At 38.3% G+C, this 16,537-nt stretch overlaps 1 protein-coding gene across 1 annotated transcript in view; it reads right to left on the bottom strand.

Annotated features, from left to right (window-relative positions):
• P2RX1 (purinergic receptor P2X 1) overlaps positions 1 to 16,537 on the bottom strand; it is a 34,550-nt gene that overhangs the window by 2,430 nt on the left and 15,583 nt on the right. The window contains exons 3-11 of the mRNA XM_015820887.1: positions 14,093 to 14,164; positions 12,040 to 12,109; positions 8,931 to 9,027; positions 8,710 to 8,790; positions 8,011 to 8,152; positions 4,544 to 4,674; positions 2,628 to 2,718; positions 2,121 to 2,186; positions 408 to 509 (exon numbers count right to left, since the gene is read on the bottom strand). Coding sequence (XP_015676373.1) covers positions 408 to 509; positions 2,121 to 2,186; positions 2,628 to 2,718; positions 4,544 to 4,674; positions 8,011 to 8,152; positions 8,710 to 8,790; positions 8,931 to 9,027; positions 12,040 to 12,109; positions 14,093 to 14,164 — 852 coding nt within the window. The remainder of the gene's footprint in view (positions 1 to 407; positions 510 to 2,120; positions 2,187 to 2,627; positions 2,719 to 4,543; positions 4,675 to 8,010; positions 8,153 to 8,709; positions 8,791 to 8,930; positions 9,028 to 12,039; positions 12,110 to 14,092; positions 14,165 to 16,537) is intronic.

Below are 16,537 nucleotides of genomic sequence, written 5' to 3' on the forward strand. Positions count from 1 at the left end.
GATTTTAGGTAGGGATGATTTTAAGAAAATTTTAATTGACACACAGCTTCCAATATTTGGCTTTTAATTTGGTTTTATGGGGTTTTTTTGTTTTTTGATGTATTTTGTTTGTATCTGTTTTAATATGCTGTGCACCGCCCTGAGTCCTACGGGAGAAGGGCGGTATATAAATTAAATTATTATTATTATTATTATATTACCCCACAAAAGAAAGTCTCTACAACAATTTCTTCCCATGAGGATCCCATGGCCAATCTGATTAGAAATCCAGAACATGAGAAAGGATGTCACTGGACAGGTGAATCTTCTCAGTTCTGACTTCCATTTTAAAGTGTGCTTGGGGTCCTTCTCAAAAAGGAAATGACAATATTTCAGTGTATAGCTGAATAGGATTGATGTCTACTCACAGAATTGATACAATTCCGCTCTACATATTTGAACTTCTTCTGCTTGTAGTAGTCCCGGTCAGATAGGAAATTTAACAGGAGCAGATCACAAAGTACAGAGGCCTGCCAGAAACAAAACATATTGAAAACCTGCAAACCAATGAAGTTAATGTATTGAAATAGTCTAAAAGATACGGTGAGGTAGAACTGGACACCATTTTCTAACATTCTCATAGAGAATGACTGATTGGCAGGCAGGTATCATCCTTGCTTTTTAATACAAGTGAGATGGGCATCCACGATAATTTAGAGACGAAATAATCTTGTAAACTACTGTCCTGACTTTACTCATTTGCTTTCTCTCTCTTGGAAATGTTCTGTGACTACAAGTTTATTTATCAAATTTTGAAACCTTCCATAAGAATCTTGACTTGTTGACAACTGTGGATACTGTTGGATACATACTGTTGGATCTAAATTGTAAAAACATCAACTCTTGGCTCCCTTTGTCCCACTGACCACTAGGAAATTAGGAATACAATAAACAATGAAGAGATGCCTGTTTTTTCCCCTTTTTGTCTGTTCCCTTCAATTACAAACACGATATTCTTAAAGTCTGCTTCTCACGCCTGATTCCTTCTTTCTCTTTCCTCCACCATAAAGACAGAAAGCTCACAAATGCATGATTTCTATTGGAGAATATAACTTCCTTAATAAACGTTGCTTGTCCTCACTTGCCCATTCACAATCAGTTGGTATCTAGGCAGCAGATTGACTAGTTATAGCTCTTTCAGCCAGTTTTCTCCATGATGCTTCCTTCTTTTTAAATTACAGTAATGTTTCTTAAATTTGTATTTCAATATTTCAGTTAATTGAGTACATTTCACGCTGTGTCTCCTTCTGCTGATGTATTGCTTTATTTTGGCAATGTGTAAGTGGCCACTGTGCATGTGGGTACAAAAAAACACCAGTGTGGATTTCTAGTGAAGGGTGGTAGTGGGGAAACGATCACGTGGTCTTTCAGAAATAGATCTTAGGATCCATCACTAGAAGCTGGAACAGAATTCATGTTAAACAGGAGCAGTTAAACTACAGGTAGTCCTCGACTTACAACCGTTCATTAAGCAACCATTTGAAGTTACAATGCCACTGAAAAAATGAATTATGACCGATCCTCCCACTTATGACCTTTGTAGCATCCCCATGGTCATGTGATCAAAATTCAGATGCTTGGTAACTAGCACATATTTACAATGGTTGCAGTGTCCGAGGGTCATGTGATACTATCTCCAAAGGACCTCCAAAGACCAGATTTTCAAGTATCTTCAAAACCTATTAAAGATGGGCAATCCTTATCCAGGGAGAGGTTATTCTAGAAGGGAGACATCATCATTAAAAGACCTCCCTTTGACACTAGGACCCATAGTATGGCATTTCACCAGATGGGCAGAGTCTACTCAGAGCAGGCCATCTTGGAGATACCTAGATTTTAAAGCTATGCTAGTCTCTTTAAAACTACATAGGGTTAACCAGCAGGCCATGCAGTTTCCATAGAAGCATACAGTAGTTATATGGGCAAACTTAGACATATACATAACTATCAAGAATGCTGCATGCTAAAGTTTCTAACGGGACTTCTATGAGAGTTGCAAAGGTTTTAGGGATCTTATGAACTGTTAGTAAAATCTTAAGATCTCAGCAAAATACAGATACAGACAAAATACAGGCACTTACCACTCCAAAGATACCAATTCCAGAACCTATAGTAGTCATTGTTGGAATAATATCAAATTTTCCTGCCTGGATAAATAGAGGGAAAAGAAAGTTCAAAGATGTTGGGAAAAGAAGATGTGAATACAGTAGCTATTATTAGGGCTGTTACCAATTAGAGACCTCAAGTGAGCTTTGGTTGACTAATTAAGCACCAAAAGTAGCAATTAGCCTAGCTATTCCTCAAGTAATAAACTAAAGAGTGACTTAGAGTCAATCAATGTCTGCAGTTTGTTGTCATGATAAAACAGGACAGAGAGGAATTATTTATGCCACCATGGACTTTGAGGAAAGGTAGTCTGCTTAGCTGTATAGGTTGGATAAAGGCCTGACACAGTTTGTTATATGTAGATAAAGTAATCTGAGATTACAAGCCAACATAATGTTTGTTTGTGAGAAGGACAGTTCTATTAGAGATAAGCCAGGGGCCTAAGACAATGGAAAGAATTATTTTATAAAAACAAGCACTACCTTCCCGTTCACCAAAATATCAAATCGGACGCCAAACACCTTGTACAGAATCCTCATGTCTCTCCCATTTTCTCTGTAATATCTGGCATACCTTTCAAAAATAAAGCAGAGAAAGCAAGAGATTGGCTGGAACAAAGGACAGTTATTATCAATGATGCACTGATTAATTTAAAATATTTGTGAGCTATCTTTCTAGACGACATTTACTCAAAGCAGGTACTAAAAGATACAATAAATACTTTTTTTTTTTAAAGTAGACCTATCTTACAACCCTTGGGAGAGTGTTCCATGTGAATAGAGCGTCTGCAAAAAGGCAATGCCTGTATTGCTCAGTATAAAGATCAGCTAAGGATCAGAATGTAGTGCTGATCTTCAAAAGAATGGCCAGGCTCATTTGGACATAGACAGTCATTCTTATAAACTGCTCCTAAACACCTTAGGCCCAAAGCCAATACTTTGGATTCCACAGTTTGTGGCCTGGAACCTTTATCACCTGGATTCTTTTGACCAATTTTGGTCAGGATTTGCCTGTACTTCAAGTTTCTCCCTTCCTCTTTTAAAAGTAAATGTGTTTTTTTAATACTTTGGGGTTTTGAAATCTCAACTTATATTACAATTTCTTAAATATTGACACCTGGTCCTGAATTATTGGACCATGTATGCAACAGATGATGACACACAGCAATAGATTACAGTTTTATAGGCTATATATCACAAGGATAACTATGAAGACATTGAACCAAATGATAAAATCACAGAATCACAGAAAACAGATACTTTGGGAATCGTTCAGTTCTTTCATTAAGAACTGACTGAACATTGGGATTAGGGCTAGGGTCTCCTCTTTCAGCCACTGGTGATCCTGCCCTAGCCCTTTGGAGGCTGGGTAGACCAATCCCACCATTGGCTGCCAGAGAGTAGTCAACCACAGTCAAACCAATAGAAAGTTGGAAATTTCTGCTCCCAATGCTTTTTTTGCCCTTGGTCATTTAGTTTCTCTATTTAGGTAGGGAAATGTCTCTGAAACAATGATCCAACCCATCATGGGTTGTCTAGTTGTCAATATTATTGTAATGGCAGGATTGCTCTTTAACCAGCCCAATCATTATTTTTTTTTGGTGGAGTGGAGATGGAGACTAGAACAATCTCACAAGATATAATCAAAATCAAAATTTATTAACAAAAAAAATCCTAGAAGATGTACTATCTCAGCGATTCACAAACATTTCAGTCTCAGAACCCCTTTACATTTTTAAAAATGATAGAGGACCCTAAAAAGCTGTAGTTATCTGGGTTATATCTATTAATATTGATGACATTACTAATTAAAACATTTTAAAACATTATTTAATTCTGTACAAACCTGAAAGGGTCTTAAGGATCCCTAGACCCACACATTGAGAACCACTTTTCTGTATGAAACCCAGTGTAACCAAACATGCATGCAGTGTTCTCAGCAATCCACAAGATGGTGTTGGTCTACTATAGTTATTGAGCTGGAACAGAATTTCCACTTCTAAACCTACCTGGCAAACATCTAAGTATGGGGAATATAAGCTGACATTCATTACAATGACTTATTTATTAAAGCAAACATCCAGAGACTGTAAATAGAGATCACACCTTATCTCAACAATCCATTGCTTTGTGTGCTGTTTCTCCATGTTACTAGTTTGGGTTTTCTAGACAATGACGTGTCCTTATACTCTGAAGTACTCAGTTCGTATGCTGAACTAGGAAAGCTTTCAGGTTAATCCTAAATTTCCATTGGGCTTCCTGGCTATTGACTTTTGACTTCGATTCCCTGATATTTCTTTCCTCGGTTGTTCTCCTGAGTTGTATAAGGCACAAACTGGTTTACATAATAGCTGAAATGTGGTGCACTAAATGAAACAACCACGAAAGTCAATCCATACCTGAAATTATAGCCTGGCGAGATGTTACTGTCTTCATTGTAAAGCCTATGGAACTTGTAAACAGGTACACAGTATTTCTGAGGCCAATCAAGGTCACAGTCCCAGTTTATGGTGATTCCAACAGTGCCTCCCTGTCCAAACAGAAACAGCACTTTTTAAAAATATCACAGTAGGTTTTGTTCATAAATTGATTAGAATATTTGAGGCTATTTAGAGAAAAAAGCATATAATAGAAGGTGAAGTTGAAATTTCATTTAGCGTGACCTCATCTCCCTAACTCCTCAATTCCTGGTGACTTCCTGGATTTGTCCCTGAATTTTTCTTGGCAACTTTCAGAACATTTCTTTCAACTTCTCAATCCAGCTTTAAGCCCTGTTATTTTCTGGCAGTCTGTTCCAAATACTAATCAAGTATAATCCCACTTAGTTTTAAGCTGTACTAAGAGTTGCTTCTAGGTTGCTTCTCTCTATGGAAAACAACCAGCGAGAGAAGCAACCTAGAACTAAGGAGAAATTTCCTGACAGAACAATTAACTAGTGGAACAACCTATCTCCAGAAGCTGTGAATGCTCCAACACTGGAAGTTTTTAAGAAGAGACTGGACAGCCATTTGTCTGAAATGGTATAGGGTTTCCTGATCATCATCATCATCATCATCATCATCATCATCATCATCATCATCATCATCATCATCATCATCATCATCATCATCATCATCATTATTATTATTATTATTATTATTATTATTATTATTATTATTATTATTATTATTATTATTTTCTGTACTCCAGCTGGACACAAAAAGGGAAACAGGTTTATTTATTTAGTGTATGGCATATCATACATAGACTAGGAATTTATATCAACATTTCACCTAGATTAGTAAACCACAATAAAATATAAATGTTACAAAGATCTATGTTCAAATACCAATGTCTAGGCCATTTTCTAGTTCTTTTCAGGCCAAATGGCAAGAGAGATCAGGAATATTATTTGAATGTGCCACATCAATGTTGCAGGGCTCAGCAGACCCAGGATCCAATATATTTCCAAATATTTATTGGAAAGTAATATAGATATGGCCATTTTTCAAGAAAAGCACATAGAAAACAAAGAACAGCAACTCAGAAGAAGCAAAATTCATGGCTATAACCTGTTGGAGCCACCTACCTCAGCAGCAATGGCATGGCTACATATATTAGAAGGAATATAAAGGCAAAGTGGTATGCAAGAATCATAGACTAAAATGGACAGCATTTAAGTCTACAAATAAATACAGCAAAGCATGATGTTGCAAAGGCGAATAGATGTTTTCTCCTGCTCTCATAATAAAAGCTAGCAATAAAAGCTAGAGAGTGGGAAATTCAACTTGGAGGGCGGGAGAGATATTTTCACATGACATTGTGTTAACCTATGGAATTTGTCAGCACAGGATATAGAGATGGCCTCTGACTTTCTGAAATGAGGTGCTGAGAAAATACTGCTTGACACCTAAGCTGGGTGCCTAAAGTATGTAGGAAGATCTATAGGGACAGAAGGAGAGCTTAGAACTGTTCCCCACACTTGAGTTAAAGTGCTTGTTTGCACTTTGCTGTGGTATAAAATTTGATGCCCCTTCTGGTGATCCTTGTCCTGCCATTGGCATGATACTAACAAGTATCTTATTTTCATTGCACAGAGACCATTTAGAGAGAGATATTGGTCTATTCCCCTAGATTTGTTGGCCCATGAATCAACCAACTAGTGGAAAAATATCCAATCATTTTCCGAGAAGGGGCTACAGCTTCATAAGAAGGGAGTTTTGATAAATAGCAAGTTTAACCATCTGTCAAAACGTATTATAATGTGGCATAGGAGTTTTTTATATATACATTTAACGGTATAAGGCAGTGGTGGCAAACCTATGGCACGCGTGCCAGAGGTGGCACTCAGAGCCGTCTCTGTGGGCATGCGCGCCGTTGCCCCAGCAGAGTTCGCCATAGTAGCAAGCACATGGCATTTAGAAGCGACAGGGCAGGAAGAGAGCGAGCAAGCGGCGTTGGCCCCCCAGGGATGCCCCGGAGATGGCGAGGGACTGGTCCCCGCCACCCTGGCCCCGGCCACACTCACCCAGTCTGCCGTGACCACTGCAGCCATGCCCACCCAATGGGCCATGCCCCCATGCCCCCCCTGAGGGCACCACAATGCTGATGTAGCCCTGGCACTTTGTGATAAATAAGTGGGTTTCGGGTTGCAGTTTGGGCACTCGGTCTCTAAAAGGTTCGCCATCACTGGTATAAGGGTTTAATGCTACTCTGTCATTCTAGATCTTTTAGACATCACACCAAAACAAAACTGATTATCATAGTACTTTGGGGTACACGTTTAGCACTATGCTGGAAGAATACTAAACCTATGTTCAAAAACAACCTGAACAATGGCTGATAGGTATAGAGAAAACTATGCAATGAAGCAGCAAGTGTCCAGTTTTGGTCCCCATGATGCAAAAAAGATGTTGAGACCCTGGAAAGTGTGCAGAGAAGAGCAACAAAGGTGATAAGGGTTCTAGAGCAGAGGTCCCCAACCTTTTGGGCACCAGGGACCGGTTACGTGGAGAGAGGTTTTTCCATGGACCGGAAGGGGCGTTGTTTTGTGTGCTGCCTGCATCCCACGGATGGGGCTTTGCTTGTTTATGTGGACTGGTTGCTGGCATGCCGTGGCCCGGTACTGGTGGTTGGGGAGCCGTGGTCTAGAGGCTAAATCTTATACCACTGAGGAGCCAAAATGGAGAGGAGCAGCCTAAAGTGGCCATTAGATGCCAAATTGTTCACACTCTACAGAGATCACAAGGAAATGACACTGACTGACTGGTGAAGCAAAATTGCTGCATAAAGGGGGCAACAGTACTTTTACAGTGGACCAGTTGACACTAAGCTTTAAGGCCTTTTGCTTTTAAGTAAACATATAACCTTCTATCATAGTTTTTTGCCCCTGAAATTCCTCTTCTTTTATGGGTGACAAACTGTCTTGTGAATCATGAAGGGTATGTGTCTATGAAGATTCTTAGTCATCCAGGCCATGGCTGTCCCAAAGGTACTTTTTCAAGAAGAAACTGGACTTTGTTTTTCCTTGAAGATGTTTCGCTTCTCTTCCAAAAAGCTTCTTTAGTGAACTGAAGAAGCTTCTTGGATGAGAAGCAAAAGGTCTTCAAGGAAAAGCAAAGGAAATTCAGTTGCCTCTTGAAAAGGCACACTGAGGTATGATGGAGGAAAGTTACGCAAATCAGATTGCTTCTGCGGTGGGGAGGGTTGCAAAGAAGAAAGCGATGTCATGTACATCATGTCATTGTGCAAATAATATAATTTATGCCATTTTAATAATATAATTCATGCCAAGCATGTGAGATCATTGTGGCTTCTATTGGATCCTGTGGGCTCGGCCTATGGTCTGTCAACTTTTTGTGTCTCTGACCATTCAGAACAGCCTCACCTTAAAAGCAAGTTGAGAAAAATTCTGTCCAGATTCTTCCACCATATGTCCAAGTTTAAACACAGGGCACAGTGGATCCTTGTCTTTGTGATAAACACATTTCTTCAGATAGTGTTCAGTAACTTGCTCAACAAGATTGCGTCTGTGTTAGAGGAAAGCAAACCATCATCTCAACTTGTTTCATTGTTCTTAGCTCACAGTATAACTACATTCAAATTATGTTACATCTCTTAAGCATCTCAGTATGAACCAGATAGGGAAAATATAAAGATCTGAATAATGATTATAATAATAGGTGTATTAAAAATATCATAAGGCAATATTTGTAGCCGAGAAGTAAGCCATCTCAGTTCTTCAGTAAGACAAATTTTAAAAGATATACAATACTCTAAAAGTCTGCTTAACCAATCCTGGAGGTTGACAGCACTCTGCCTTTTAACTTTCTCATTTGTTCTTTTTAATTTTGTTTTAATTCCATTTTTTTTACTTTGTTTTAACTATGGCTTTTATATGATCTTATGGTTCTATTTGTAAACCACCCAGAGTCACGCAAGTGAGATGGACAGAATCGAAATACAATAAATAAATAAAGGACACCTGTAAATGTTTTGAATGGATGGATGGATAAATCACCAAATATAATAAAATCCACCCTCACAAAAGGGCTGTAGCTTATAGTTACAAGAATCCTTGATTTACCTGGAAACCCCAAACCTGGGGAAAGTAATGCTGTTTTTTATAAACAAGGTAAACTTTCCAGCTTCCAGAAGCAACGGTGGACTGTAAGACATAAATATTGATGCGTAGGTGTGAAAATACATGGAAATACTGGCATCCATAGAAGACTAATTCTTCCTTCTTGAGATTTAGCATCATTATGAACAGAAACCCCTGTCCCCCCCCCCCCCGCCATTTCTTACTTGGGAATGTTGTCATCAATTTCAACAGGGCACCAGCCAAATATCTCACAGGACTTCTGTGTACGGGTAAAATTCACACACTTCCCAGTCATGATTCCTGAGGAAAGTATAGTCAAAATGTGAATGAACATCACCCTAGATACCATCATGAACCAAATAGAGCCTTTGAACTAAAGACCACCCTGTATTACTCCTCTCTCTGTGTTATTGCTTCTTAAACTCAAGATACAACATAACACAATCAAAGCTAACAATTGTGCAGTTCAGGGTGTAATAATTCTTCTCTACTTTCTCCATCTGGGATGATATGTCCAATTCTCAGGACCAGCATTCAAAAATAAAATTACTGTAATAAACTGGAGTAAATTTAGAAGATGGCTGCTAGGATGGTGAAGGGTCTGGAAATCAGATTCCATCAAGAACAGATAAAGGATTTATGGTATACTTAGCCTTAGACCACTGAGGGAAGATATAACAGCAATCTCTTCAAATATCTGAAGGGACATTGTGGAGAAGAGGGAGTGCAGAGAGCCAGATCAGAAACAAGGAATTAAAACTACAAGGGAAGAAGTTCAGGCTAGAGGTGACAGGAAGAACTTCAGGACTATATGATAGGTCAGTTAGTGATTGAAGATGTTTAGAGGCTGGATGATCATTTGGTGAAGAGACGCTGCAGTAGATCCTACACTGAGCAGAACATTGAATAGCTAACATCGAAGGTCCCTTCCTATTCTGTGATTCTGTGTTACGGAAATCCAATTAATAGGTTTATCTCTTTGGCTATTGCATGCTATGGGAACACATAATTATTCAGATTTAATCTTTAGCATATTGTATGAGCCTAGTTGAGTTTCCAGTTGATGATCATCACCAGATTTAACTTATAAACTGTTTCTAATTGATGTCATTTTGACCCTTTTTCATTTTTTAAGAAAATCGCATTTAAGAAAATCTTTCCCCAAGGAGATTAGTATTCTTATTTTCATTTTGGGCAATATGTTTTTTTTTTCAATTTAAAATTGAAAACCTAACTCTTTTGGAATGTTAATATTATTGTTTGTCCTCATGCAGAATTTAGAACTTATTAATTTAATCTATCATCATTAAATGCTCTCTGTATGTGTCCACATAATTATATTCTTATACAGGTAGTCCTCAAGTTACAAACATAGCAGAGCTCCGCCATTATGATTGTAAGTTGTGATGGTAATAGGACTCAATTTTATGGGACTCAATTTTTGTGGCAGTGGTAAAGCAAATGCCAGGATCATTCAGAAAAAAAAACATGGATGTTGTGAATCCATTATTTGCTATGGGGTAGTTTTGCTGCAAACAGGAAGTAAATACCGGTTTCTAGCAGAAACGTAAATTGTGGCCACGTGACCACGGGGCACTGCAAATAACTATAAATGCAGACTGGTTGCTGAGTACCCAAAATCCACTCATGTGACTGTGATGCAGGTGAGGACAGATGTTTGAACTTCGAATCCATAGGTCAGGGGTGTCAAACTCGCAATGTCACGTGACGTGTTGCGACGTATCGTCTCTTTTTTCCATTGCCGGCAATGGGGTGGGTGCGGTTTCGACATGACGCATCTGGCCCGCGGGCTGGCAGTTTGATGCCCCTGCCATAAGTCTCTTTTTCGGAGACTTGTGTTGTAAATCGAGGACTACCTGTATTGCTAACTTTTCTTACCCCTCTATGCCAGTGTTTCTTAACCATGTCAATTTTAAGCTATGTGGACATGCTGGCTGGGGAATTCTGGGAGTTGAAGTCCACACAGCTTAAAGTTGCCAAGATTGAGAAAGCTGCTCTATTGCATTTATATTAACAGCAACAAGCAATGAAACAATAATAGAGGAAGAGCCTCAAAATGTTGCAATATAAATGGTTCTGTTCAAAACCTTAACCCCAATTTCCTTCCTCTCCCCAGCTCCTGGAAAACAATTTGTCAGCATCACAAGGCCATTGATTGTTATCTGTCCTCATTTTTCCCCTCTTAGTCGCTCTTTTTTTACACCTGTTAAATGTTAAATGCACTGTAATTTAGGATTTTTGAATCAATATTCAAATGGGAAGCTTAGGTATGTTCAAATTTCATGGTTCTCTGTATTTGGCAATGCAGTGTGTCAACAGTTTAAACAGTAGCATTAGGGAATATATATAACATGCATATCCTCATGAAAAATATGTTGCATTAAGGAAATGGCAAAACTTTGTCTACAAATCTAATCTTAAAACTTTATTCACAAAATGAAATAGTGGAAGAACCAAAACAGGCATATTTTCAAAAATGAGAAATTAAAGAAAAAATCTCATGTCAGTTCATAGTCAATGTATAAGCTGTATGTGGGTTTCCCATCAGTCATTATGGAAAACAGGATATTGGACTATAAACATGCCAGGAAAATTCTTTTAAACTTTTTTTTTTAAGTATGTCTAATAAATCACATGACAAGTAACATAAACAAGGAAGTGACTTTCTTTATCGAATATATACAGTATAATGGCATTGCGTTCACACAATACATTGAATTATAAACTAATACTATCATATGAGTTCATAGGACACATTAAATCATAAAAACAATCAAATCAAGGTTAACAGAAACCAAGCTTTTAGTGTGTGATGCAAAAGATAGCCTTCAAGTAACAACTACAATTGGGACCAAAATTTCTGTTGCTGAATGAGACATTTGTTAAATGGGTTTTGCCCCATTTTACAACCTTTCTTCCCGCAATTGTTAAGTAAATCACTGCAGCAGTTAAGTTAATAACATATTTGTTAAGTGAATCTGGCTCCCCCATTGACTTTGCTTGTCAGAAGGTCCACATGACCCCGGGACACTGCGGTAAATATGAGTCAGTTGCCAAGTGTCTGAATCTTCATTACGTGACCATGGGAGTGCTGCAATGGTCATAAATGTGAAAAACAGTCATAAGTCATGTTTTTCAGTGCCATTGCAACTTTGAATGATCACTACATGAATTCTTGTAAGTCGAGGACTACCTGTACTCAGATAAGAGACCATGAGAAAATCATTGGGCTACATTTGACCTGATTAAGTTTGCTGTGTATCTAGAGCTTAAACTAGTTTTCTTTCTCACCTTGACCTCGGCGAAGAAACTGTCCTTTATTACAGTTACTGTCATTGTTACACTTCTCACTCTCAGGATGCTGCAAAGAGGAGAAAAATGGAAGCAACTCAATAAGGAAAGGACAGGGTGACTGCAAGCCCTCCTAACAGTCTTGCTAGACCTCATTGCCCAGTAAGACAACATTTAACATTCTATTTTAAAAATGTGTGACTACAGAGACTCAGTTATGCAAATGATAGAAAGCTGAACTTTTAAAATATATCACCGAATAAACAAAAACTCCATGAGTTTAGTATAGTTAAGCGAGGGGTTAGCTATAGAATCTTTTTTGGTTGGTGGGCATGTTGGTGTACAATTGCAACATGGCTGGTCGGGAGACGGTTGCCCATTCACAAAATGGCTGCTATGGGAACATCATCACTTACAAAGAATTCAACTTGCATTCTTCTTTAGTCACCCTTCTTGCAGGATGCTATGGGGTTCCATAACCATAACCATATGAGCTAATGCTACTTAATTGTAAAGCTGCATTGATAGAATCTTGCAAGTCTGAAAGTACATTCTCCTTCCCTTTTACAGTCTGAGAAACTAGGGAAGGTCTCTTCTGAGCTTCTTGCCTTGCCCACTATCCAACTAAAGGCTACGCTGCTTCTTATCTGAAGGTTCCTTTGGCAATGTCTCTGCTCTGTCTCCCAGGTTCTTTCCCATACACCATTACATTACATTATTCTTGTTCTTTTTTTGGATGGGTCTTTCAGACAAACTGTTGGATGGTAGTTGCCATTGTTATTACTAAGCAAGTTTGTGAAACTCATTAGGAGTTGGGGGGGTGAGAGTCAGTGGCATTTAGATATATATTTTGGAAATACCAATTATATTGAAGGGAATGTGTTTTGCAGCCTTTCTGTTTTCAGAAAAAGAGTGAGATGATGGAGTATGAGGGAATATCAAGAGAGGTTTCTGTGAGCACCTTGGCATTCTTCTTCCATGGTAGTGTCTTCAGGTTATGGATCTTTCTTTAAAAAAGAGGAAGGAATCCCCACAGCATGATTACTTCTGCCATTCACTGCAGCAAATATTTAACTAGATATTAACCACAAATGTCAACACATAGGGAATGTGAGAGACTATCCAAATAGATATAGAAACAAGTAGGACCTTTGAGAACATGTGAAACCCTTCTGTTCAATATTCGTGTCAACTAATCCTGTCGTTTTCCAACAAATTATATTTTTCCTTCTATCCTTTGGGTTTTTTTCTGCTTTCCAAGTATTTTGGATGCACAAAAGCACGCTCAGTTCTCATTAATTTTTTGGGGGGTGGAATTATCCCCCACTTCCTATTTAAATGTGTGTGTAAGTGTGGTATGAATGACAGAGAGACACTCCTGAAAATCTTGGGGACTCTACACTTTGTATGAAAGTCAATCTGAGGTTCTCGTTACTTCTATCTTATATACAGGATGGTGCTGTTTGGTGAAGACGGTGTTCTTCAAACAATTTTGATTGTTTACCAGCTTTCCCCACTATGGTACCTCCTCAGATATTTTGCATCTGCAATTCTCAGATGTATTTTAAGAATTTTGCTATCATTTCCCCAGTGAGAATGTGCAGTAGAAAATTGCAGCGATGATCTTGGAGAAATAATGCAAATATCATTAGCAAGTTATGAATTAAATCTGGGGAGAGCAGATAGCGTAAGAACAAACTTAATATGTTTGACTTTCATCGATGTAAGAGAGGGAGAAGGGGAAATGTCAGGCTTTCAAGATTTGAGGTAAACTAAATCAGAAAACAGACTCTGCAAGGCATACTGAAACTCTACTATAAGGATTTACGATTTACAATAATAGCATCTTAAAAGCTTGATAACATTTCCTTTCATCTTTTTTATGCTACAGAAAGTCAAGGCAGGGCAACCTTCAGTCTCTTCCTCACATTGTCTTCTCTGGCTTCATACAAATTTTGCTAACTTTACATTCTTTTTCTGAGGTTATCTCTATGGCATCCTACAGAACACAAATAAACTAAAATATATGCAGTGACAATATCAAGCTACATACCCCTGGACATGTTTCCTGTTTCTGCCCATGGGTGATAATAAAGTTAGTCATCACCACAAAGGAACTGTCTCCCTGCAGAGGAAAATAAGATGAATATGAAATTACTCACTTAATAGTTGCAGATTATCCTCTTGATTCCTGGCTAAGCACAGAAAGTTAAAAATCACATCAGGACTTGTATGTAACACCTTTGGCTGTAGTAATGCAGTTAGGTAAATCTAGGAGTTCATACCTTTATGCCCCCTCTCTTGAGGTAGCAGCCAGTTCACACTGACATCATCATCATCACCATCGAGTTGGAAGGGACCTTGGAGGTCATCTACTCCAACCCCCAGCACAGGCAGGAAACCCTATACCATTTCAGACAAATGGCTGTCCAGTCTCTTCTTAAAAACTTCCAGTGTTGGAGCAGTCACACTGATTAAGTTCTAACTGTCAGGAAGTTTCTCCTTAGTTCTAGGTTGCTTCTGTCTTTGATTAGTTTCCATCCATTGCTTCTTGTCTTGCCTTCAGCTGCTTTGGAGAATAGTTTGACTCCCTCTTCTTTGTGGCAGCCCCTGAGATATTGGAACACTGTTATCATGTCCCCCCTCATCCTTCACTTCGTTAAACTAGACATACCCAATTCCAGCAACCGTTCCTTATATGTTTTAGCCTCCAGTCCCCTAATCATCTTTGTTGCTCTTCTTTGCACTCTGTCTAGAGTCTCAACATCTTTTTTACATTGTGATGACCAAAAGTGGATGCAGTATTCCAGTATACCAAGGTGTTATAAAGTGGTATTTTATCTTGAAAAATTTACTTTGAAAAATGTAAGCAAGGTCTGACCTGGTTAATATTTGCATGGAAAAACGTTAGAAAAATACCATGGCTATTGGTAAAAGTGAATTTTTTAAAAAAAAATCCCGGAGGTAAGCAATAGGTGATGCATTTCAATGTTCTTCTGTTCATAAGCTAAGGAAATAAGAAAGAGCTGGGGCTGCTGCTATTATTATTATTATTATTATTATTATTATTATTATTATTATTATTATTATTATTAATCATCGCACAGTCAGCCAGATGTTCAGACTGTATTTGGCATATTTGTCTACCTATCTACCTATCGTCGCAGGATGGAAGCTGTCCCCAGTAAAGGTACCTTTTGCAATTGACTGATGGTGAATAACGATAATGAAGAAGAAGAAGAAGAAGAAGAAGAAGAAGAAGAAGAAGAAGAAGAAGAAGAAGAAGAAGAAGAAGAAGAAGAAGAAGAAGAAGGTAATAATAATAATAATAATAATAATAATAATAATAATAATAATAATAATAATAATAATAATAATAATATATCTTCAATTCAATTCATAGTGTGGGACTGGCAAACACTTAACAGTTCAAGTCCTAATCAAGGACCTAAGAGCTGTTAAAGGAACGTCTGAGTATATAGGCACTTCCGAGGAAGGTCGGGTTTTTTTACAAAGTCAGAATATTTAGGTCTGATAAGTTCAAAATTTCCATGTATCTATGCAACACTTTGGTATTGCTCCAAGGGCTCCTATTACTTTTGGTACAACTATTGATTTCTTCCTCTACAATCACTCAACTTCAATGTGCAGATTGCAGTATTTCGTTATTTTTTCTAGTTGTTTCCCCTCCTCCTCCTCCTCCTCCTCCTCCTCCTCCTCCTCTTCTTCTTCTTCTTCTTCTTCTTCTTCTTCTTCTTCTTCTTCTTCTTCTTCTTCTTCTTCTTCTTCTTCTTCTTCTTCTTCTTCTTCTTCTTGTTGTTGTTGTTGTTGTTGTTGTTGTTGTTGTTGTATGGTGATGTTGCAGTAGCCAGGAGACCACAGTGCTAGTGCAGAGTAATAGTTTGGCTTGCCAAGGTACCAGCCCCCTTATAGGAAATGCTTGTGCACTTCCAAGATGTGCCACAGGAGAGTGGCACCAGAGAAAAAGATGACCCCCTCCCTTCCCAGAGCCACCTCACAAACAGGAAGGTTCAGAGCCATCAGGAATCTGACTGCCTGCACAGAGCACCAGCTGTCTCCTCACCAAAGTGGTACCTATTTGTCTACTTGCATAGAACATGCTTTCGAACTGTTAGGGGGATAGAAACGGAGGCAAGTGACAGGAGTTCACCCTGCCACACAGTGCTAAGGCTCGAACTGCCAGAGCAGAGACCATCTCCAGCATCATTAAGCCTCTGAGCCACCATGTCTCTTAGAGCTGGAGCTGAATGACCAATAGGCCTGAAGGGAAAATGAGGACAAAACTCTCTTGCTATTCCCAGCAGGGGCAGGAATAGGGGAGAAATAAATGTAGACAATCTACAGTATCTGGAGTTCCTAGGAGTTTCAAAATTAGAATTGGGCAATTGTCATTTAAATTATTATTATTATTATTATTATTATTATTATTATTATTATTATTATTATTATTATTATTATTATTATTATTATTATTATT

Source organism: Protobothrops mucrosquamatus, unplaced genomic scaffold, assembly GCF_001527695.2.
Source record: "Protobothrops mucrosquamatus isolate PMUCROS unplaced genomic scaffold, P.Mucros_1.0 scaffold1200, whole genome shotgun sequence".
Classification (NCBI taxonomy): domain Eukaryota; kingdom Metazoa; phylum Chordata; class Lepidosauria; order Squamata; family Viperidae; genus Protobothrops; species Protobothrops mucrosquamatus.